General features: G+C 44.9%; 2 protein-coding genes across 5 annotated transcripts in view; one reads left to right on the top strand and one right to left on the bottom strand.

The window, feature by feature from the left end:
* The window catches only part of EFTUD2 (elongation factor Tu GTP binding domain containing 2), a 33,042-nt gene extending 12,451 nt beyond the window's left edge, over positions 1–20,591 (bottom strand). Inside the window, exons 1-11 of the mRNA XM_030849006.3 lie at positions 20,388–20,591; positions 17,272–17,380; positions 14,410–14,575; positions 13,673–13,751; positions 11,264–11,339; positions 10,717–10,782; positions 9,920–9,955; positions 8,692–8,782; positions 7,677–7,759; positions 5,521–5,687; positions 2,963–3,087 (exon numbers count right to left, since the gene is read on the bottom strand). Coding sequence (XP_030704866.1) covers positions 2,963–3,087; positions 5,521–5,687; positions 7,677–7,759; positions 8,692–8,782; positions 9,920–9,955; positions 10,717–10,782; positions 11,264–11,339; positions 13,673–13,751; positions 14,410–14,575; positions 17,272–17,376 — 994 coding nt within the window. The 5' untranslated portion in view covers positions 17,377–17,380; positions 20,388–20,591. The remainder of the gene's footprint in view (positions 1–2,962; positions 3,088–5,520; positions 5,688–7,676; positions 7,760–8,691; positions 8,783–9,919; positions 9,956–10,716; positions 10,783–11,263; positions 11,340–13,672; positions 13,752–14,409; positions 14,576–17,271; positions 17,381–20,387) is intronic.
* Positions 20,576–25,083, top strand: DNAAF19 (dynein axonemal assembly factor 19). 4 transcript variants are annotated; one of them, XM_060289921.2, is made up of 4 exons: positions 20,576–20,632; positions 22,274–22,425; positions 22,826–22,958; positions 23,633–25,083. In XM_060289921.2, exons 2-4 carry the CDS (start codon positions 22,283–22,285, stop codon positions 24,062–24,064), a joined length of 708 nt encoding a protein of 235 aa, XP_060145904.1. In that variant the 5' UTR covers positions 20,576–20,632; positions 22,274–22,282; the 3' UTR covers positions 24,065–25,083. The 4 variants fall into 4 exon arrangements, with proteins under 4 accessions (XP_060145904.1, XP_060145903.1, XP_030704869.1 ...); XM_060289920.2 differs by lacking the exon at positions 20,576–20,632 and adding an exon at positions 20,762–20,778; XM_030849009.3 differs by lacking the exon at positions 20,576–20,632 and adding an exon at positions 20,762–20,832 and having other exon boundaries at positions 23,633–25,082.
* The last annotated feature ends 7 nt before the right edge of the window (positions 25,084–25,090 follow it).

The following is a 25,090-nucleotide window of genomic DNA, read 5'->3' as shown; positions in this document are numbered from 1 at the left end:
CCAGCCCTCTGGAGAGAAAACACCAAAGCTAACCGTGGTGTCATCTTTTACCAATTGATATTTTTAGCTTGACTGCAACTGCAGATCCTCATCAGACTGAAGTAAGCAATTGTGGCTTTTAAAATTCAAGATCTTCTGAGTCCAGAGCTCCTCTAACATTCAGTTAGATCCCTGATATCACCAGCTGTCTCATGGATGTTTCTAACCCAGATGTCAGACTGCAATCTCTTTCTCGAGAAGCCACAGAGGAAATTCATCACCTTTTCCCTAAAGCCACGTTCTCTCAGACTTTTCGCTCCCTTTCAGTGAGGCCATCATCGGCACTACAACCAAGCTCAAAATCTTTGTTGCCCACTTGGTTAATGACCACGTTTCCCTTCTTTCCCACATTAGTTACTTTCATCCTCTCTCCTCCGTGAACCGCTGTTTCTTTTCCACACCTCTATTACTGCACTTAACGTACACTGTATCATAATCACTGGAGTGAGCTGCCCGAGCACTCACAAGAGCCAGGCCTAGTGCGTAACAGACGTTTAATACATGCTTACTCAAAGAATGAGTGAACACCTCTCCAATCCCCCTGCCCCCTTTCAACCTCAAAGATAACATCCGGCCAATAATCACAATCCTGTATCTGCATATTGGCGAAAATGTCTAAATAAGTGTCCCTTCCCTCATCCTTTCCTCTCTGGCCTATCTTCCATCAGCTTTGCACATATCACCCCACCCCAATCTTTACTAGTTCCTAACTGCCTACAGGATAAAGTCTAAATTCCTTAACCTCGCATTCCAACCCTCCCCACTGTGGCCCCAGCCCAGCCTCCCAGTAGTTTTACTTGAACTCTTCTCCTGGATGGAACAGTCCACTATTCCTGAACAGCCGCCCGTGGGCCAACACCACCTGCCTCCATGCCTCCCCTCCCAGCCCAGCGAGTCTGGACATCCTGGCTCCCCACTCCACCGTCAAAGCCCCATCTCCTTCACGCAGCCTCCCCTGGGCCTTTGGAGCTCTACCTGCCTACGGCAGCCACCAGGCACTAAGCCTACACCACCTTACACTGTCATTCATCACTGTGGGATTCTGTCTGCCCACTGGATGAAGTTCCCAGGAGCCAGAGATTATTCATCATGCCTTGTGTTCCTAGTAAGAAGACATGGTATCAATTTTGGCAGGATGATGTGATAAAAAAAGCACCAAAGTGGATTCTAGTCCCAACCCCATCAGTAAGTTCTGTGTCCCTGGGCACAGTTTTCCCACATGTAAAACGATGGGGAATGACTCAGTGATCTCTGATTCCTTCCAGTGCTGACTTTCTAGAAGTCCATACGTGGCTTTCATAATGATGCTGGGGCTCACAGCTGGCTTCTTCGGAAACTAACAGTGGGTTCCAAGGGTGAGTAATAATCTCTCCTGAGGCTCAGAGCCATTTTCAGTCAGAAACTGAACCGTCAATACATTATAATTATAGAAACAATCTTGGATTTTGCTTCATATGTTGATACAAAGAACATTCAGAAACATAACCTGGAACTTTGTTCAGGTGAATTTCATTTACTGTCTATCTATACATTTTTTAAAAAAGAGCCATTTGGAAACAACCAAAATATATGTCTAATGATGAGAAAGCAAATAAGTTATAGTACATCTATACAGCGGACCAATAGGCAGTTACATAAAATCATTTTTTTTTTGCGGTATGCGGGCCTCTCACTGCTGTGGCCTCTCCCGTTGCGGAGCACAGGCTCCTGACGCGCAGGCTCAGCGGCCATGGCTCACAGGCCCAGCCGCTCTGCGGCATGCGGGATCTTCCCGGACCGGGGCACGAACCCGTGTCCCCTGCATCGGCAGGCGGACTCTCAACCACTGCGCCACCAGGGAAGCCCCATAAAATCATTTTTATCAATAAATTTTAACAGGCAAATTATTGTGATCTAATGCTAAGTGAATATTTACCTTATGCTATTATACTATATGTATATATATATATATATTATGATCTCTTTTATGTAAAACACTGAACTGAGAAAGAAGGAACTATCTCAGAATGTTTGCAGTGGTTATGGTAATGAGGTTATGGGTGAATTTTGTTTCCTTCACATTTTACTGTATTTTCCACTTTTCTAAATAAGGATGCAGTAAATATGTACGTATTTTAAAAAAGACCAAGTTTCAACTGGTCCATTATGTTCACCAGAGCAAACGTTTCCACGTTTTAGAGTAGGCAGGACCAGTGACTGGAGAGAACATTGGTGCCCCAGCGCCAGTGCTGACTAGCTGTGAGGCCTCTCACTGAGCCTGTCTCCTCAGCTCCAAAAATGGGGGTGACAAAGACCTCTGTGAGGAAGTACAGACACACAGGCTGCAGACTGACACCCAGGACATGGTTCCTACTAGATCTGAGGGAACTGGGGAGGCACAGAGGTGGAGCGCACGGGAACCTCTTGAGAGTTGGGGAGCTGGTCCCAGGGTTCTGGTGTTGTGGCTCCAGGGGCCTATAAAATCATTCCACTGGACGTCCCAGTGGGCTGCAAATCCAACTGGAGTTCTCAAGTGGGCCTACAAAACTTCTGCCTGGATACAGTTGGAAAGACAGCTAGAAGCACAACCGGTGAGAGAAATTCCATCTCTGAGAAAGAGGCCTGAATGGCTTTGGGGCCATGGATAATTCCTTCTTGACAAAATCTGTTTCACTCTAGGAGAGATTCTTATTCCCAACTTGAGCTCCCTCTTCACCCACTTCTTCCCAGGCACCTTTATCCTTCTATTTATTGTTTGGAAAGCAGTTAGCCTGAGGAAGGAGCCTAGGTGCCAAAAAGAGCCCCAGATGTGAAGACAACACTTGATAAAATGCCTCCCTCCGACAGGGAACTCTGGCATGAAGCTCATTTCTAAGCCATTCAGCAGGAAAGGCACACATGACTCTGGGGAAGCTGGAGAGACAGACTGCCAGCCAGAGCTTACCAAAGGTGTCAGCGTAGATCTTGGCAAAGGAGCCCAGTGTGAAGCAGATGCTGTACTGGGAGCTGGAGAAGCAGACGTTGCCCAGGAGCGGGGAAAGGATTAGGTTCTCGTCAGTGGAATACATGCTGAAACAGAGACAGCTGTGAGTGCAGAGCCAGCTGGGCAGCAATGCCGGCGCGATGCCAAGGGTGAAGGGCGCAGGGACTCAATATCACAGCTTCTTTCCAGCCCTCACCCTCAGAAGGGGCTTGCGTAATACACTCAGCTTTGCCAACAGCCTGGTCCAAGAAAGTGACATGATGGAGCTGTACCCTAACCCCCAGTAACAAAGTGATTTCCCAGAGCTGGAAACATTCTGCGTGATCTTTAAGAAGTTAACTGCGCCGGGCAAGGGGAAACTTGGAGGACAGAGACAAAGACCTTGGAACACAGGAAACTAATCTAATGTGATAAGATTAGAGAAATCCAACATTTTAGAGAAATCTCAATTTCACAAACAGAAACACCAGTGTAAGTAAATGAATGAATGAATGAATGAATGAAGAAAAAGCAACTCTGCCCCCTGCTCTCACTGCCCTACTCTTTATTGCCGTGTTTGACTTTGCTTTACAAATTCACGTTAAAACGTTCGGTCTTAAAAGCCATGCAGAAGCCACAGCACCCCAAGTTCACTAGCATTTATAACAAAACCAGCTGTACACAGGGATCAAATCCACAACCCTAGCCTTTCTGACACCCTGCTTTACGGAATTTCTTTTCTTTTTAAAAAATATTTATTTATTTGGCTGCATCAGGTCTTAGTTGCAGCGTGCAGAATCTTTTTAGCTGCAGCATGCGAACTCTTAGTTGCGGCATGTGGGATCTAGTTCCCTGACCAGGGATCGAACCCGGGCCCTCTGTGTTGGAAGCGCAGAGTCTCAGCCACTGCACCACCAGGGAAGTCCCTGGAATTTCTTAATTTAGAAATAAAAGTACTGGCTTATAAAGAGTACTCCCCTACCATACTCCCAAGTTACGGTCCCCAGAGGCAATTGCTTTCAACTCTTTTAAAGGTGCTTCTAGAGCATTCACCTCGATATTTCTAAATAATATGTTCATGTTACTATTTCTTTTTATTTCTTTCTTTCTTTTTTTTTTTTTTTGGCTGCATTGGGTCTTCATTGCTGTGCGCGGGCTTTCTCTAGTTGCGGCGAGTGGGGGCTGCTCTTCGTTGCGGAACACAGGCTCTATCTAGGTGGCGGGCTTCAGTAATTGTGGCACGTGGGCTTAGTAGTTGTGGCTTGCAGGCTCTAGAGCGCAGGCTCAGTAGTTGTGGCGCACGGGCTTAGTTGCTCCGCGGCATGTGGGATCTTCGCGGACCAGGGCTTGAACCCGTGTCCCCTGCATTGGCAGGTGGATTCTTAACCACTGAGCCACCAGGGAAGCCCCATGTTGCTATTTCTTGTTTGGTGGTTGAGATGTGACTTCTTGACTTCCTACTCTGGTAGATCAGGATTTAGCCCTGTCCAAGCCGTCCCCCCTTTAGAGAAGTTTATCATTTCATCTTTTGGACTCCGGCCATTATATGGGCTCCAGTCATTCTCAGCCCTTCCAGTGACAGGGAGAAGATACCCCTGTTGAAAACCAGCATTACAAACTGGGGGGTGGTGGGGGTGGGGTGTCTGAAGGTGAACCTGTCCCCGGCCACGAGACTGTCCCTGATCCTCAGCTGGAGAGGAATTCTCTCAGGAGGACAGCCTCCTCCCAGGTCCTTCAACGGGCCTCAAAAAGTCATCCAGTACATCCTTCAGCCTACAGATAAAACTGTCTTTAAGAATATATTTAGGGAGTTCCCTGGCGGTTCAGTGGTTAGGACTCCACACTTCCACTGCTAGGGGCCCGGATTGGATCCCTGGTGGGGGAACTAAGATCCCACAAGCTGTGCGGTGTGGCCAAAAAAAATTATATTTAAGCTATTCTTCAAAGCCACCTTGGTACTATATTCTAAGGTCTCCCAACCAGCACTCATAAACCCCAAATCCATCTTGTTGAAAAGCAGCTTCAACAAGAAATAAAAGCCAACAGTTCCTTCTCTTACTGAGTCTGTACCAGTAAGATAATAGCAGCTAACATTACTCACCAATCAGCTACTGTCTGCTGAGCACTGTGCTAAGTGTGTTACATTGGCTGTCTTTAATTTCTTGTAACATCTCATTGGGCAAATATTACTATTCCCTTCTTACAGAAGCAGAAACTGAGGCTCTATGAGCTTAAGGACTCTGCCCAACTTTACATGGTTGGTTCTGTGAAGACGAGACTGATTCTAGAGCTCAGGGTACTGACTGCAGTACTAAATTGACGATGTGCGGCGAGCTGCATATCTGGTTAAGGAGCAGAGTTAACGAGGCCAAGGCGGTGGAGTCAATCCCTGCAGAGCCACAGAATGCGCCTCTAGCTGTGTCCAACAAGCTTGTCAATGCATGCCAAGGAATCAGAGTTGCCCCCAGAGGTGTTCAAGGTTAAGATTTATAAAAACCAGAGTGCCGAGGACAGGAAGTCCACTCCCAGGGTTCCTCTACCTTATTAGTCCGTTGACCTCATCTACAATGTGACGCAGCTTGTAATAAGCATCAGTGGGGGGCAGCTTCAGCTCTAGGATCAGCCGGTCAATCTTGTTGATGCACACGGTGACCGCCAGCCTCTCCTGCACGGCGTGCTTGATCAGCCGCTCTGTGTTCAGCATCACCTGAGAGACACAAGGCTCAGAAGGTGGCGATGAGAGCAAAGAGGGCAGAACAGTCCAGAGCAGAGCCAAAAAAGGTGCTATTTAAAAATATGAAGAATGTGGAAAAGAGGAAATAGATTGTTGGGGGGAAGCAGAGGGTATCTTGCCCAATGGCAGATTCAGGAATTTTAAGAGGTGACCTTGCAGGATTGAGAAATGAATAAATACACTGATGATGTTGGGAGCCAGGTTTCTCAGTGCCAGAGAAGGAACCAAGGAAGGCTTGGGAAGAAGCTGTGGTGCTGAAATGGAATTGTGGGTATTAGGATAAATTGATTTTTTTCTTCTCTTCTACTGTGTTAATAGTTTTTAATATGTATGTGTAGAAACAGTTACAGATACGTATGGGTGTATATTATCTGTGTTCAGTGGAAAGTCCTAGAAGCAATGTGTCCCAGTAGCAAAGAACACACTCTGATCTTTGTTTCTAAGTATCTGTCCTCACTATAAGGAGCCGAAGCTCTATGGAGAAATGGCTGATTCCAGGATTGGGGCAGGGAAAGTACAAGATGAGTCTACGACATCTTTTTGTGCCTGAAAAAAGACAGGGCATGTCAAAAGGATAAAGGAGCCAGCCTGAAGGAGTTCTCACTAGCCAAATCTGGGATAACTAGAGTATCAAAAGATATAAAGATACTAGTGGATTATAACCCACCAAGTAAAATAAAAATCCATGTATCCATACGGATAATAAATAAGCAAATGGAGAAGGGAAATCTCTTCCTTACAACAGAATTCCAACCAATAAATATAGAACAAACAGTAAGAGTTAGAAAATCACCATTTGCAACTATTATATCAATAAGCTAGGAATGACCAATGGATGATAAAACTGGTAAAGTTTGATAAGGAATAACATGTATACATAGACTCAAGGTATCGCCCCACAAATCAGTTATTACAAAGGGGGAAACAGTAACTTTACATTGGAGAAGCCTGGCACACCCACCTTAACCAAGTGATCAAAGCTAACATCACCATCATGGGCCTTCTGATGTGATGGACTAATAAGAACACAACTGTGCTGATATAGTATTCCTGCCCCAAATAACCTGAACCTAATCATGAGGAAACATTAGACAAACCCTGATTGAGAGACAGTCTACAAAATAAATGGCCTATATACTTCAAAAATGCCAATGTCATAAAAGACCAAGAAAGGTAAAAGAAGAATTCCAATTAAAAGAGACATGAAAACTAAATGTTATGCACCATCCTGGATTAGGAAAAAAAATTCTATAAAGGACATTATTGGGACAATTAGTGAGACTGACTAAGGTCTACAGAAAAAGATCTGTACAACAATATTGTATCAACGTTGAATTCCCAGATTCTGGTAAGTGTATTATGATTATGTAAGTGAATGTCCTTGTTCTTAGGAAATACATTCTGAAATATTTTATTTTCAAATGGTTCAAGGGGAAAACACATACGTGTGAGTGCATATGTACATGTACAGACAAAGAATTACAAATAAGGGTGTTCTCTGTACTACTGCAACTTTTCAGTAAGTTTGAAATTACTCCAAGATGAAGTCAATTTTTAAAAAGGTAACCCTGGCTCCCTCTGCTGGCTATCTCACCGATGACAACATGAATGAGGTTAGCCAAATTACCTAATCTTTGGGCCTTTTAACTCTAATCTCTCTTTACCTTAGACAAATTCATTAACATTTAAAACTCTCCTCCCTCCCTTTTACTTACCTTTGTCATTTTTGTGTTTCTGAATGACAATGGGTCCTATCATTTTGAGCTTCACTGGGCAGGGAGTGAGGGACTCACTGAGAATTAATTTTGACTTTCATTTGTTGCCCTAATTTTAGAGCAAAGGTGAGCCTTAATCCCACAGACTCTCACGTTCTCTAATTCCCAGCTCACTCAGAGCTCTGGGCATTGTGTGCGGCAAACATGACAGGGAAGAGGGGTCCTGAGGGAACTGACGCAGACTTACGCCCTCAGCAGCATCGATGAAAAGGACCACTCCATCTGAGATGCGCAAGCCAGCTGTGACCTCGTCAGAAAAATTCACGTGTCCTGAAAAGCAAATACCAAGTAAGTCGCCACTTGTGTGGTGGCAGGATGAGGCACAATTAACTTGTACGTGGTCTGTGGGGCACTGCAAAGCATGTGAACCCACAAATACCGCCTTCTCTTCTCCCCACAGCTCCCTGCAGTGTGCCAAGTTCTACGTTAGAGTCACATCCTTGGATTACGCTTTTATACAGGAGGCCCCCAAACATAAAGAAAGCATCTTATCAAGGAGGGCACAACACATTCAACTCGCAGACTAAACCAGTCTAATCAGCAGTGAACAGAGTTCTGCGGGACAGAAGACAATTTGGAAGCAGGAAACAGGGCAAAGGAGGGCCTGGAGCACGTGAGCCAGTTCCTGGCAAGGTGGTGGTGGTGGGTGCGGGTAGGGGTCAGGGGCTGAGAGGTACGAGGGCATCGGGCATCTGATGGGGCAAAGAAGGCCAATCTGTCAAAACCCAAATTTTCCTATTTAAAAAAAGGGAACCCTGAGTTGGTCCTTCCCAAAGAGAAAGTCAGCCACAGGGTGAGGTATGCTGCTTCTATGGTAACCTGCATGTCCCCCAGCCATCGGTGCGTGCTCCCATAGTCTCCTTCAAAAGACTGAGACTGCCTGAGGCTGGGACCATGTCTAACTCAGCTTTGTTGCCCCAGTGTCTAGCATGGGCTGACACAGGCTGAAATGAGTAAGTGAATAAGATTCCCCCAAATTTAAATCTTCTACAGCAGAGTCAAGAGAGGAACAAAATAGAAGGCCTGCAGTACACTGCTGGCTAATTAACTAGTTAGAGGCAAAGGAGACAGTTAAAAAAGAAAATTAACTCAATGAAGGCAAGGGAATGTAAAAACAAAGACATAATGCTCTGCTCTGTTCTGGAAGCAAAAGAAACAAACAGGACGGGGTTCTGATGGTAAAAAGTCAAGGAATGTCCTACCTGGAGTGTCCATGATATTGAAGAGGTAGGATTTTCCTTTGGTATCTGGCAAGACTACTGTCACAGGAGTACTCTTGATGCCAACACCCCTCTGAAAGTCGCAGAGAGAAAGAGGGCGAGAGTGATCAAGGCTTCTTCCTATGCAGGAGGGATTCATTCTGCTCTTGGATCTTTCCAGTTGCTAGTAAATTACACTGATGTCTCTCCTTGTAATGGGTATGATTTTTACCTAGGTCTCTAACCAGAATGACCTTAAAGATGAACAATCTTGATGTTAAAAAGCACTGGGGCGGCGGGGGCACGGGGTGGGGATTTGGTTCAAATACAAAAAAGTAAAAATAAAAAAATGAACAAGCTAGCAAAGCAGTATTAAACCTTAATAGAGAATCCAGAGTCCTAAAATCTTATCCTCCTCATACACTGTAAACAAAAATAATTTAGCACAGTACAAGTAAAAAGAAACAATCTGCAGCACTTTAGGTTTTCTTAAAAATATACTATAAAAGCTGTAACAGAAAATAAGTATTAAAACAACTCCAGTCAAACATATAAATAAAAAAACAATAGTTAGTATCTGTTGAGTGCTTAACATATGCCAGCACCATTCAAGGTTCCTTTGGTTAATCACAGTACTTACACTCTTGTGCTTTCCATGTGGTCATTTAAGAGAGACAGAAATAAAGAAGAGGGGGAAACAAGGGATTCGAGGGGAGGGACAAAGATCCAGATGGAAAGGAAGACCAACCAGTAGGAATGGGAAAGACAAAAATGTATGCTCACTCCTTTATACAGAAGAGAAGCCCAAAGACAGACGAACCCATTCTCCAGGAGAAGCTACTCCCAGAAAGATCAACATATGGATGGAGTCACGTTACAGATTTTAAGGACGATGTCATTTTAAAAATCATATTTAGCTTCTGCAGAACTTATAGCATAAATGTACACATGACCTCTTAGCATTTGCCCTACTTGGCTAAATTAAATCCAGCCCAGGGTAGGACGGTCCCCCCTTTTACCCTACAGTTTGCCTACCCAGCTCTCTTTCAAGTTATAGATCATAGGATGACCGAGAGAAGCAGGGAGATAAAGAGATGAGGGGTGGGAGTGAGGGTGGGGAGGTGTGTGGTATGGACCAAAATGTTACCGTAAAGCTCTTCTACATTCCCTACAAAACTACTACTGCTGGGCCTGCTGTGGACAACAATCAGACTTCCAAAGGCACACTTACCTCTTGCTCTGTGAAGAGGATGTCAGTGTAGCACAGCTTAAAAAAAAAGAACTGTAATTACCTCCTGAATTCAGACTCCTCTCCCACACAAACCATCAATCACTTTCCCTCACCACCTCCCAGCTCAAGGGTCTCTGCCTCAGGAGGAGAACAGACGGAAGAAAACAGGGTACCCCTACAGAAATTTCAGACAATGAGACCAGCACCCTCCCAGATGGAAAATGCTCCTGGGTGTGTGGTTTTTTGGGGAGTGGAGGAAGTCGCTAAAGACCAGGTATGACGGAAGAGCTAAATTATATCAAATGCACTGAATTTTTCACGGTGGTACAGGGAGACACACCCAGCCTTCATGGGACCCTGAACGTCAAAACAGTCAATCTGGCCAAGATTGAACATTTATTGCACTGAGACTTGCAGCCCCACTTGGCCTCATTCACAGGCGCTTAACTTTATCATGAAAACAAGGTCCAACTGTATTATATTTATAGAGAGGCTATTAATACTATGACAGGAAAGAATAGGCTATCGAAGTCAGGATATATCAGAACAGAGGAGGGATCCCAAGCACAGAACAGATCATCCAAAAATACTGCGCACTAGTATTTCTATGTTTCTGAGAAAGCTGAAGTTATTTTCTTAAGGTCTATTAACAGAAATTACAATTATAAAGCAGCATATTATATGCATCATTATTTACAGTGAGAGTGGGAAAGTGGAAGAAAGGGGAAGGAGAGAGACACCCATCCCTGTATATTCTGAATGGTTCATCCTAAACCTTCAACAGAATTTCTACTCACATCTTGGTCGTAGCGCTTTCTGATTTCCGGGTGAGTCTGCTCTATTAAACAATCTACAAAACATGTCTGAAAGGGAAGAGAAAGTTAAGTTCTGCAAACCACAGAGAAAAATCTACTCTACCCTTCTCCCAGTTCCCACTACACCACATAATTTAGGGATAAAGAGAGGAAGAAGAGAGCAGGGAGGATTATGGCACAGCAAAGAATTAACATGAAGCCACAGGATTATTTTCAAATGAAAGATGAAATCTTTCTTAGACAACCATCCCCCAGGAAATGAAAACTTATAAAATCAGAGTAAGGCTCAATTTCCCCTCTTCTGTCCAGATGTAGACACAAGGCTCAGGCATGCAAGTGGCTTAGCTTTCCATCTGCTGCTCAGGAAAAGCTAGAATTTCACAGCTCAGTTTCACAATAGGCATGGAGGCCCCCCAGAGTGAGGAGGTCCAGCCTTACGGCCTCAGACCCCAACGTGTGACTCTGAGGGCTGAAAAAATTAGCAGAAACGAAGAGCAACCCTGTTCCAAGTAGCCGAAAGCTCTCTCACCTTGCCATGGTGGAGATGACCACAAAGGGTCACATTTCTGATCAGCTCCGAGTTATCCATCAGATCTGCCAAGAAACTGAAAGGAGAAGGGAAAAGAGCAAAAGGGACTTTGCCAAAAGTTTTCAAATGGGGGGGTGGTACAAAGGTGTTTTAGGTATTTTCGGCCAGGAACAACTTTCAGACCAACTGGAGAATGCTCAGAGGCAGAAGTGAGTTTCTACCTCTATACGGTTCTGTCTTTGGGAACGGAACGGACTTATTCATGAGGAGACACGACCTGTGAAACGTCATGGAGATTTCAACAGTAAAATAATGAAATTTGAAAAGCAAGCAAGAAGAAAAAACCAAATACCAGCACACACATACATGAGTACTGTTCAGTTCAAAACATTCAGGCTAGATGTTATACATTTATACCACTGATGCCAAGGGGACTTCAAATCACTTTGGGAGCTTTGCTTCTGAAACTGTCGTCACAGCTGGTTAACAAGGCTTCCAAGAAAACCTCATCTCAAAAAAAAAAAAAGAAAAAAAGAAAACCTCATCTCATTAATGATGAGCAGAGGAGTTCCATTCTGATCAAAACCAACCCTGCCTTTCTTGCTTATCATCCGCATCACTTATGGTAAATAGCCTTCAGATGACTTTTGGCTCTGAAAAATCAAGCCTGCTTTCAAAGACTGGAGATTTTTTAAAAAAATCACCACTGAGAACACAAAAGAATGTGACGCAAGTTCTGAAGAAAACTGAAAGGTTGTTTCAAAAATGTGTGAATGGGGCTTCCCTGGTGGCGCAGTGGTTGAGAGTCCACCTGCCGAGACAGGGGACACGGGTTCGTGCCCCGGTCCAGGAAGATCCCACATGCCGCAGAGCAGCTAGGCCCGTGAGCCATGGCCGCTGAGCCTGCGCGTCCGGAGCCTGTGCTCCGCAACGGGAGAGGCCACAACAGTGAGAGGCCCGCATACCGGGAAAAAAAAAAAAAAAAAGTGTGAATGGGGGACTTCCTGGTGGCACAGTGGTTAAGACTCCGCACTCCCAAGGGGCCCAGGTTTGATCCCTGCTCAGGGAACTAGATCCCACATAAGATTCACATGCCACAACTAAGGAGCCCACCTGCCGCAACTAAGGAGCCCGTGAGCTGCAAATAAGACCCAGTGCAACCAAATAAATAAATATTAAAAAAGAAAAAAAAAGTGTGAATGATGGCAGGTGAGCTGACCATTTCAGAAGGGACCTTACTCCTTCGGACATACAAGATGTCAACATGTTTTAAAAAAAAAAGTTTCATTATCTAATAACGGGCCACAAGCTCCTCAATATATGAGAGCCTTATAAGTGCATTTCATCAATGAAAATATTTTCAAAAACAGTTTGCAGTTTGAGGAGTCTACATTATTCTACACATATCTAACTACCTGTGCCTCCTTTTCAAAATAAAGAGTTGTTATGTTCCCAAAACACTTAGCAACCATACCGTGTCAAAACAGGCTCTGGTGGCCCCAACACTGACAATTATAATACCCAATTCTGTCTCAAAGGCTGGCTTCTAATACCAAACTAAAGGTTTGGAAGAAGAGAAAATGGCTGAGGTCCGGATGAGAGCCAAGAAGAAAGTTAAGATTGAGCCTAAATATCTCAGCAACGATATAAGCTGAAGGAAAATTTTGGCAAATTGTAGGAAGAGATTTTTGCTTTCACAATAACTCACTGGCGCAGCACCATGGATGGACCTAGAGATTATTATCCTAAGTGAAGTAAGCCAGACAGAGAAAGACAAATATCATACGATATCACTTATATGTGGAATCTAAAAGAAAAAAAAAGATAAAAATGAGCTTATTTACAAAACAGAAATAGGCCCACAGACAGAGAAAACAAACTGACGGTCACCAAAGAGGAAAGGGGAGGGGAGGGGAGGGATAAATTAGGAGTTGGGGATTAAAATATACACACTACTATATATAAAACAGATAACCAACAAGGACCTACTGTATAGCACAGGGAACTATACTCAATATTTTGTAATAACATATAAGGGAAAAGAATCTGAATCACTGTGCTGTACAGTGGAAAATAACACAACATTGCAAATCAACTATACCTCAATTTTTTAAAATTAAATAAATAATAAAGAGCTCAGGGATATGCCCTTTTACCCACCAAAATAAATAAATACATAAATAAAGTTGAAATCTGTCAGACTAGATCTGGCAGCAGGCAGCGACAGAGCTGAACCTGGTCATAGAGAGAAGTCGGCAAAATGACTCAGGCACAAACGGATGCCACTGCTCTCACCACCACCACCCCAAAAATTCACTGGTTACTTCAACCACAAACCACCTCCTACCTCCATGAACAAACTGAACCTACAATGTTCGTGCAGAGAGGCTGCAAGACCTTATAACTTACTCCATTTCATATACCGTGACAGGTAACGTCTGCTCCATCAGAGTGAATTTCTTGGTTTTCACCGGTTTAATAATGGGTTCTAGGAGGAAAAAAAAAAGTAGTGATGTGCAGGTAGGCGTAAGGCATAAAAATACAGAGCCCTATTCCATTAGACTGAGCTTTCAGAATGGATGATATACGACATCAATTTATGTTGTTCTCGAGGACCACTCAGGTTGAGAAAGTTCTGGGAACGCTGCTTGGCATGAGACACTGAAAGATCTTGAATTGTGGACTGAGGTGTTTGGACTTCATTTTGTGGGAGGAAGGGAGAGGGACTGGATATAGGATGAGGTCAATGTCAGTTCAAAATCTCTCCTTGTATTTATAAAATGCAACTACTTCCCAGAAGATCAATGAAAATTATTAAGGAAGTGGAAAATAAGCATTGTGAGGACTAGTTAAAGAAACTGGTATTATTTGGATGGAAAAACGTATCAGACCAGAGGGAGAACTTAAAAACCGTCTTCAAGAACCCAAACAAGTATTAGATAAAGAAAGAAGTAACACTTATTTGCTTGGTAACAAGCTGTTCTGTTGAATATCAAAACAGGGTTAATTGAATTTCAATCCAGAAATACCACCTGAAAGAAAAACTAGTCAGTTCATTCACTGAACTTTCAAGACTGCTGATGGCTATGAAATGAAGTTTTCTAGTTTCGATTTCACCTCTCACAGCCCAGTGCCTCCAGACTCACCTGTGAGAGGCTGGGTGTCCTCCTCCTGAACTATGGTCTCCACTTCAGGACCATATACCTCCTCAGCTGTGGGGTAGTACTTCTTGTCCTCATGCAGCACCACCTCCATCCCAGGGTGGTCTTCATCATGATCTCCCAGCTCGTCGTCATCATCATCATCATCGACCTAAAAGCAAGAGACGGAAGGAGGTTGGAAGAGGCATGCACTTTTCCTGCTCAATGACTCATACACTACACGAGTTAAGAGCAATGACTTCACATGCCTGACAGCTTCTTATTTTGAGTTCTGTGCTACCGTCAGTGGGGCAGGTTCCACTCTTGCATGATCCTTCACAAAGAGAAGACTGTAAGCTATGGGTATGGACGGCTCTCCTGATTCAAATGGACCCTTTCTTAAATGAAGGCCATTGGTCACAAATGGATCAAGCTTGGAGGCACTTTTCTGGATATTGCCCTATGCCTCACATATTAGGAATCCCATAGGACGGGAGTTCTTTGAGCACTATTCATCTCTGTGTCCTTGGAACACAGCATGTTAAATGAATGAACTCTCTCTACGTATTCCTGTCCCTGTTGAATACTTCCAATAACAACAGTACTCACTCACAAGACAGCCCAGTTCCCTGTTGGAAAGTGAGTCTTTGTAAATGACATCGAACTCACCTCCTTATAAATTAAAACCCACAGTCACAAGCAACACTGAACAAAGCTATGCCCTCTTCTCCTAAAAAGTCTTTCAAATGATTAAAAGTGGCTACTACATAACCCTTTATGTTCCAAAACACCCTGGTTAATTCATTCGCTCAACAAATATCTGCTGAGCACTTACTATGTGCCAGGCACTGTTCTAGGTATTGGTAATATAGCAATGCAAAAAAGAGAGGTGAGGACATTTGAGCAAAAATCTGAGGGAAGAGAGAGTAAGTTCTACAAGTAAGTGGGGAAGAGCATTCTAGTTGGCTGAAACGGCAAATGCAAAGGCTCTGAGTCAAGGGTACGCTGGCAACTTTGAGGATTAGCAAGGAAGCCAGTTCAGTAAATAATGGGGAGAACAGTATAAGCTGAGATCTCATAGGAGGTGATCATGTAGGATCTTCTGGATCATTCTAAGTAATCTAACTTTACTCTATGACAGTGCTTCTCAGCCAAAGACAATTCTGTCTCCCAGGGAACATCTGGCAATGTCTGAAGACGTTTCTGGTTGTCACAGCTGGCTCTGTGTGTGGGAGACCTAGTGAGTAGAAGCCAGGGATGCTGTTAAATATCCTATAAAGCGCAGGACAGCCCCTGTAACAAAGAATTATCTGGCCCCAAACCTCAATGGTACCGAGGCTAAGAAGTCCTGTTCTAGCAGTTCTGAGCAGAGGAGTAATATGATCAGGATTTTGTTTTAAAAGACTCACTCTGGTTCCCATACTGAGATATACTAAAAGGAGAGAGATTAGTTGGAAGGCTACTGCAGTGATACAGGAGAGAGATGGCAGTGATTGTGGCTTATGCCCAGAGGAGTAGCTGTGAAGATGGAAGGAGAGGTTGGATTCTGCATATATTTTAAAAATAGAGTAAAAAATGTATTCTAGTGAATTCAGAGTAGGAGTGAAAAAAAAGAGACAAGGTTTTTGACCTGAGCAACCGGGGAATGGCCCTGTCTTTACTAGATGAGGAAGACTGTAAGAGGAGGTTGGAGGCAGAAGCAGGGGAGAGGGGATGGGGAAGCTCTGTGTTTAGGTCTTAGATATGCTAAGTTTGAGATGCCATATTAGACATCAAGTAGAGATGCCAAGTAGAAAGCTAGACATACAAACCTGAGGTTCAAGAGAAAGGTCCAGGTTGGAGATATAAATTTGAGAGTCCTCAGGGAATAGAAGGGATTTGATATACTGGATAAGATGACCAGGGGAGTGAGTGTAGATAGAGAACAGGTATTAGGAATGGAGCCTTGGGGCCCATTGACAGTTAAAAGGTCAGGGAGATGAGGAGGAACCAGCGGCAAAGACTGAGAAGGACCGGCCAGAGAAGAGAAGGAAAACCAGGGGATTCCTTGGAAGCCAAGGGAAGAGAGTATTTTAAGGAGGGAGGGATCAGCTGGGCCAGATGCTGCAGACAGGTCAAGCAGGATGAGCACTGGGTCTGCGGCAGAGGTCACCGATGACCCTGACAAGAGCAGTCTGTGTGGAATGGGAGAGGCAAAACGACAAAACTTGGATTCAGAGAAAATGGGAGGAGAGGATTTGGAGACAGCAAGTAACAACTCTTTTGTGATGTGCCGCATTGGGAAACAGGGAAATGGGAGGTAACGACAGGGGGCTATAGGGTCGTGAAAGGATTTTATGATGAAACAACAGCATATCTGTATGCTGATGGGGATGATCTAGTAGAGAGAGAAAACTAATGACATGGGAGAGAGGGGAGAATTGCTGGGGTGAACATCTAGAGTAAATGAGAAGGGATGATGGAAAAATCAAAAACACTAGTTCAAAAAGACACATGCACCCCCAGGTTCATAGCAGCACTATTTACAACAGCCAAGACATGGAAACAACCCAAGTGCTCATGAACAGATGACTGATTTAAGAAGATGTGGTACATGTATACAGTGGAATATTACTCAGCCATAAAAAAGAATGAAATATTGCCATTTGCAGCAGTGTTGATGGACCTAGAGAATATCATACTAAGTGAAGCCAGACAGAGAAAGACAAATATTATATGATATGACTTATATGTGGAATCTAAAACACAACACAAATGAATCTATATACAAAACAGAAACAGACTCATAGACACAGAAAACAAATTTATGGTTACTACTTTATTGCTTTCTTAAAAAAGAGAGATGAAAAAAGTATATATTTGTTTTACCTCATCAAGATCTTTGGTCTCTCTGCCCAATTCATCATCATCTTCATCAGAATCAAGCTCTGGTCCAATATAATTCCCAAACTCATCATACAAGTCAGTATCCATGATGCTAAAATTCAAGGAGAAGAGTTAGATGCTGGCAAGGTAATCAAGGCCTCCGCCCTAGCCTGTGGCTGACCATATCCCACACACAGTCTCCTCTCCAGTTACATCAACCCACTGACTGCTCCTCCAAAGGCCTGCATCTTCCCCTCCTGTCTGTTCCACTCCTGTTTCTGTTTACATATACTTCACCCACTTCTTTTTTCTAATACTAAACAAATTTTAATTTTAAAATAATTAAATACCAGAAAGTTGCAAAAATAGTACACATAACTTTCTTTCTCCTAAATTATTTGCAAATAAGTTGCTGACACAATGTCTCATCGCCTCCTCATACTTTAGTGCAGCAGTTGGTAAACTATAGCCTGTGGCCAAATCTGGCCTGCCAACTATGTTCAAACAGTCCTGAAGGTACGATGTTTTTTATTATTTTTAAATAGTTGAAAAAAATCAAAAGAATAATATTTCATGACACGTGAAAATTAATTATATGAAATTCAAATTTCAGCATCTATAAAAACAGCATTATTGGAACACAGCCATGCTCATTCTTTTATATTGTCTGTGGCTGCTTTCACACTGTAACAGCGGAGCAGAGTAGCTGCCACTGAGACCATATGGCCCACAAAGTCTAAAATATTTACTATCTAGCCCTTGACAGACAAAGTTTGCCAACCCCTGCTTTTAGTGCATGTGATTCCTACAAACGAGGACATTCTCCTACATAACCACAATACAACCATCAAAATCAGAAAACACTGACATATTACTACCACCTAACCCACAGGCCCCCATTCAAGTTTCACAGACTGTTCCAATAATCTCCTGCACAGCAAAGGAGCCAATCCAGGATTCCATGTTTGCATTTAGCTGTCATGTCTTTAGTCTCTTTCAATCTGGAACAGTTCCTTGGTCTTTCCTTTGACTTCTGTGACTTGAAACTTTTGCAGATTATAGGCTAGTGAGTTTGTAGAATGTCCCTTAATTTAAGTTTGCCAATGTTTCCTCATGATTAGATTCAGGTTATGCATTTTTTGGCAAGGATATCACAGAAGTGATGCTGTGCTCTTTTCAGTGCATCTTCTAACAAGTGGCATATGATTTTAATTTGTCCCATCAGTGGTGATGTTAACTTCACCACTGATTACGGTGGTGCCTACCAGGCCTTTCCATTGTAAAGTTACATGCTTTCTCTTTGTAATTAATAAGTATTTTGTGGGTTGTCTCCACTTCAATTCCAGAAATTCTACTCAAAGTAACAGGTCAAATACCACCTCCTTCAAGCCTTCCTATAGCCTCAATTTCTCACTCTCCTATACTGCTGTAGCCTTTAGTGTCTTTATCAGCATTTAATTCTGTCATGAATGGTAGTTAACGGTACTAATTACCCTCACCAACACCTCTACAGCTTACAGTAATAGGCAACAGACCAGAGTGTGGGTTAATGGTCAGGGCTCTGGAATTGGAAGACCTAGATTTGAATCCCAACTTTGTCACTTAATAACTATGTCATTTCAGGTTATTTCACCTCTCCAAGCTTGTTTCTTTAATTGGAAAATAAAGTGATTAATCCCCATTGCATAAAGGGTTATGAGAATTAAGCAAAATAGGCTGTGTAAACAATTTATTACAGTTCCAGGCTCAATAAATGTTAGCTAGCATTATTTTTTGGCCATTCTTGAATACAGGAACCCTGCGTTCCTTGTGCCCACCTGCCAATGACCAAGACAGCGCTTCACCTAAGTAGAAACTGGATAAATGTTAACTGAACAGAATGTTTAATTTTGAAATACTGATACTTCTTTCATGAGGTTAATCCCGCCACCTCCCTCAATGCCCCTGTTGAGTGCTAACTGTGGATAAAATAGAGAATTAAGAGCTCCAAGCACTAATAATTAAATGTAAATTATTATAGAAACTTTCATATGCATAGAGATTCTTTTTACTTCCAAAGAGCTACCACATCTGTGCACATTTCATTCTCCCAAGACACCCATGAAATGACTGCAGAAATTTTTACAGAAGGCTGTCCATGGAACAACCCACCTCATTTCTGCTTCAGGGCCACTGCACTTACTATTCTCTTCCAAAATGCTCTCCCCTTGGGCATGTATACCTTGTTCCTTCATCTCACCCAGTTCTCTACTATATAAAATGTTACCTTCTCTGAGAAGCCTTCCCTTGTCACTCTAAAAAAAGCTCCACCTTGGGCTTCCCTGGTGGCGCAGTGGTTGAGAGTCCGCCTGCCGATGCGGGGGACGCGGGTTCGTGCCCCGGTCCGGGAGGATCCCACATGCCGCGCCATGGCCGCTGGGCCTGCGCGTCCGGGGCCTGTGCTCCGCAGCGGGAGAGGCCGCAGCAGTGAGAGGCCCGCGTACCGCCAAAAAAAAAAAAAAAAAAAAAAAGCTCCACCTATACACACATTCTCCAACCCCCACTTTCATTGTTTTATTATTTTTATTAACATTTATCATTAACTGACACGTATCTATTCGTGTATTTACTGTCATCTCTCCAACTACAGTTGAAGCAAGGACTGTTTTTTTTTCACTTAGAACGGTGCCTGGCACAAAATAGAACCTCAATCAGCATTTGCTCAATGACTAAATGAGTGACTCCAACAAGGCACCCAGAAGATAGCTGACTTGCCCACAGTTGCACAAATTAGTTAATTTCGGTACCAAACTTCACCGCAGCTTCCCGCTACAACGCAGGCTCTCCAAGAAAAACAGTAGGGTGAAGGCGGCACAGCTGGAAGAGGGAGTGAGACAGGTGCAGGGACAGTGCAAGAACGACCCCTGCCCCGGGAAAGGGTTTTAAAGATGGACAGGAGAGAACCCCGGAATCTGTGTGTGTGTGTGAGGGCGGTGTGGTAGGGCCTTCATTCCCTTTCCCGCCTCATCTGTAAAGTGAAAGGAGAAGACAGCATATAACGTCTCCTCCACATCTGCCATTATTTAATTTCCCATCCCACAGGAGCAACCTTCCCATGCCGTGGACCCGCGTCAACTCACCTCCCGCTGCTCAGCCAGAAACTCCGAGTAGGCCGCCGGAGACCGCGCTTCCGTCCAACGCCGCCGCACCGCCTGCGCCCGCTATTCGGAAGGACCCCGCAGGCGCCGCGGTCGCGTTTCTGCCTCGGAGGACAGCCCTTTGCCTGTGGACCAGCTCGGAAGAATGCCGGCCGCGGACACAGGAACCTGCGAGGCGGAGTTGTGGGTCCCCAAACCAAGGCGTGGGCTGCTCCAAAGAAAACAAGGTCCGAGGAGGCGAGAATCTGATCAGGCGCCTCGGGGCTACCCTGACGGGGGCCTTCGGGGAGGTCACGTGGGCAGGCTGTTAGAGCAGTTGCTGGGCAACCACAGCTGCTGGGCGTGGTCTACGCTGAGCAGACGTGATCTGGCGGTAACTGGGGATCCCCAAAGAAAGGAAACCAGGGTGCTGGCTGTTGGGGTGAAGGTCAGGGGGCAGGAGGATTAGGTGTTCTATTTATTCAGTGACTGGCAAGGGCTCAGAACTAGACAGGAGCCAGGACACCTGAGTTCAGTTCCTGGCCAACCCAGCCTCCTTCTTGGTCTTCAAGCTTACCCATGTTGGGGTGGAGGGGGAGGGAGGGGTTGGTTGTAGACCTCAAGCTTCCCGGCCCTAGGGCTGTTGATGATGACTTCACCACGTAATCTAGCTTAGTGCACTAGGAGTCTGATGGTCAAAGGGGTCTCACAGTAAGGAAATGCTAGAGCCAAGACTAGAACCCATATAGGTGATCTCCGTGTAGAACGGGTCAATCAGCCTCAGATATGCGGAGGCTGCAGAAGTACAGTGGCAGAGCTAAAGAGGTTGCCCAAGAACCTAGGAATCTGTGCTCCAGCCCTGGCTGGACAGAGGGATTTGGAAACGGGGATCATTGAGCCCCTTCTTCTGCCACCTCTACTTGATTTCCTGCTCAGTCACTGAATCTGGTTTGGGTGGAAAGTATCATTCCTCGTTAAAGACATTTAACAATGAGTGGAATTTTATCCCAGGGCTCAAGAGTAGGTTACAATAGTTCTGCTTTTGTGTGAGGGCCTCTATCACAACTCGCTATAGAGTGAGTCCATGTGGAAATGTGAAGGGGCTGAATTCTGAAATCCAAATGCTTCCTCAGCCAAAGCACCAATGCTAAAATATTTTTAGAGGCAGAATAAAAAAGAATGAAAAATTGCCATTTAAAACAACATGGATGGACCTAGAGGGTGTTATGCTAAGGTATTATACAGCATTACAGGATATTATAAGTCAGACAGAGAAAGACAAATAGTGTATGATTTCACTTATATGTGGAATCTAAAACACAAATGAACAAACAAAACAGAACAAACTGGTGGTTGCCAGAGGGGAAGGGGGTGGTGGGGTGGACGAACTAGGTTAAGAAGCACAAACTTCCAGGTATAAAATATATGAGAATGTAATATACAGAATAGGGAATATAGTCAATATTATTGTAATAACCTTAAATGATGACAGATGGTAACAAGACTTACTGTGGTGATCATCTTGTAATGTATATAAATGTTGAATCACTATGTTGTACACCTGAAACTAATATAACATTGTATGTCAATTATACTTTAATTAAAAAATATTTTCAGAGGCAGAGAGCAAAATTAAGACAAGGCACTAAATTGAAAGTCAAGACTATTTTCAGTGGCAACAAATCTTAAGCAAGACCTCACTGTGCAACTCAGCTTCCCTCTGTAAAATAGAGAACTAGATTTTTATAACACCCTCCTCAAGATAAGTGACTAGACATCTAGAGTTTGACAGCTTTGGGGTCATTCTGTGGGCTGGCAAAGAATCCAGATGCAACCCCCCACCCCTGCTATTCACCCTCTGCTGACATTCATTCCCTTTGCCTTCCCAGGCACAGGCCATGAAAAGGAATGACATCATTGACTTCAAGGCTTTGGAGAAAGAGCTGCAGGCTGCACTCACTGCTGATGAGAAGTACAAACGGGAAAATGCTGCCAAGTTACGGGCAGTGGAACAGAGGGTGGCTTCCTATGAGGAGTTCAGGTCGGCTTACTGCCACTTTTCTCAGGCTCTCCTGTTATGGTTTACCATAGTGGATAAGAGCGTGCACTTGGAGTCAGACAATTGTGGGCTCAGTCTTGGCCGTACCTTCTGCTACCTGTGTGATCCTGTGCAAGTTATTTAACCTATCTGAGCCTCTGTTCCGCATCCATAAGAGAGAGTAACCACCGTCATGATTAAATGTTATTGCACATAAGATTCTGAGCACAATATCTGGCACATGGAAAGTGCTCAAAAGGTGTCAGCTATTGTTGCTCTTGTTGTTATTATCATTGTCATATTGGCCTGCCAACAGGTTCAGCCGGTATCACGCAAAGTCCAGCCACCTCACACCTACAGATGGCATTAGGTCCATCCCCTAATCTCTGTCCCTTGCCTGTAGGGGTATTGTCCTTGCATCACATCTGAAGCCGCTGGAGCCGAAGGACAAGATAGGAGGAAAGAAGACTGTGCCCTGGAACTGTCACACTATTCAGGGAAGGCCCTCCCAGGATGAAACCACTGAAATCTCCCCGGTAGGTGAGGCCCAGCAGGATTCTCTGCCTTAAACCTCCAACCCTGTTTTCTTATAACACATATGTTTTCCTTATTTCTCATGTAAAGCCAACAGAGGCAGGTTTCTGCCTCCAATCCCAGAAAGAAAAGCAACCAACGGGTGGTGAGGCCCAAACCAACCAGAACAAGTCAGAAATGTGGGCTCGGCAGGCCCCTGTCGTTCAGTCCTTGTCCCACTCCCAGATCAGCTTTGGGTTGCTCTGCCTCGAGTTCTATGGTATAGAGCCTGTGACCCTCTGGCAGTGTCGGGAAGGAGATCCAGCCTGTCATATCCTTAATACTCATCTGGAGTTCCTTTCTCTCCTCCCGAGGTTTCCAATTACCCCCTCTCCTGCCCTGCCCAGAGTAAACTCTGACTTAGTCTTACAGAGCAGGGCTATGTCCACATTCATCAGTAGGAAAAGTCTGGTACAACTGAGAGTCTCAAATCACAGCCTGGGTTCCTTGGGACCCTCCCTCCCCATCCCATCCCTTGTTCCCTCATCTGAAAATGAGGCCCACAGGGACCGCAGCCTTGCCAGTGCTCAGAGAGTGATACTAGAGCTCAGATGAAAATCCACAGGCTCCCCTCACTCTCACTGTCACAGAGCAGCTGGAGGAGCTCTGTACTCTCTTTCCTTCCTTTGCGATCCAGGAGAAAACACGCCTCCAGCCCGAGACCTCGGCTGAGTTCTACCGTGATTGGCGGCGATACTTGCGGAGTGGGTCAGAGCGCTACGAGGCCCTGCTGCAGCTCGGGGGCCCAAAGCTGGGCCGCCTCTTCCAGATGGATGTGGGGTTTGGACTCCTAGGGGAGATGCTGATGGCGCTGGCTGATCACGTGAGGCCAGCTGACCGGTGGGTGGTGCTGGGAATCCTGCGCAGCCTGGCCGGCACCGGCCGCTTCACCCTGAACCTGAGCCTGATGAGCCATGCGGAGAGAGAGCGCTGCAGAGCCTTGTTTCAGAAGTTGCAGGCCATGGGCACCCCCAGCCTGGAGGGGCGGGATCTGGGGGAGCAGCCTGGTGGGCTTCAGGAGGAGGAGAGTCTTCTGCAAGAGCTGCTGAGGCTGTACCATGTGGACTGATGGGAGCAGTTACCTTCAGAGGCCCCCAGTGGTCACTGGAGGCGTTTTTCGTTGTCTCGAGGGCTCTGCAAGACTGTAGTGAAGAGCCCACACCTAACTCCCTCTGGTCTTGGAAGTTTCACAACAAAAGCAGTAACTGAATTTTCCCTTTTCCTCCAGCCTCTTGGGGGCTCCATATTCTGAACTGTTAGATCCACAGGATGGTCAAGGGCCCAAGAAGTTGAAAGACGTTTGCTTCCCACCCTTAGAGTCTGCCAGTCTGCTAGCCCATGGCCCTGAGAGGTGGGTGAGCACTCAACCAAACACCGGTACCACCAGTTATAGCCTCCACTCAAAAAAAGGAAAAAGCAAAATTGTTAATCTTCCATGATAAACTAATACTGATCTCCATAGCTCTTAACAAGAGTATTTGTAACTGGAAACCAACAGAATGGACATTTAATCAATAAACGATCAAATGCTACCTCATTTGAGGTGCAGTATTTTTCTCCAGCTCCAGGGGCTGAGTTCCCGTGCAGGTTGAGCCTGGGAAAACCCCAAGCCATCAGCTCAGGCCTGGCCAGCCTCCCAGGCATCTTCAGGTGGCCAGATGTGCAGGTAGGAGGGTTGCCTTCAACTCCTGGATTAACCAAAGGGAGGACCTTTCCACCGGGCAGGCAGGGCAGGGCCTGGAACAGAGAGGCAGAGATTCCCCTGTCCTGGTACCTGGGCCCTTGCTTCTTATTCTGGCTTCCCCTGATCCATTCTTGAGTGAGTGCCAGTGTTCTAGAAAGGGGACAAAGGGCCAGGTTCTAGAATGGTTTTCCCTCAAGATCACGTCCGGAACGTTAGAAGGGCATCTTGTACATCCACTGGGAATAAATTGCCTTGTCTGTGGCAGCTTCCTCTGCAGATTGTTGCTTCTTTTCCTGGCTGCTGAATCCTTTCCTCATCTAGATGCCTCCTCCCAGCAGTGATTTCTAGAAGCCTCATAGGCCTTTAGTGCCTAGGTTCTGCCCCGCCCCCTCTGACTCTTCCCTCGCGCAG

This window comes from Globicephala melas, chromosome 20 (assembly GCF_963455315.2).
Source record: "Globicephala melas chromosome 20, mGloMel1.2, whole genome shotgun sequence".
In the NCBI taxonomy this organism is placed as follows: domain Eukaryota; kingdom Metazoa; phylum Chordata; class Mammalia; order Artiodactyla; family Delphinidae; genus Globicephala; species Globicephala melas.
Note: the sequence above shows the minus strand (reverse complement) of the source record. Positions and strands in the feature narration are given on the sequence as shown.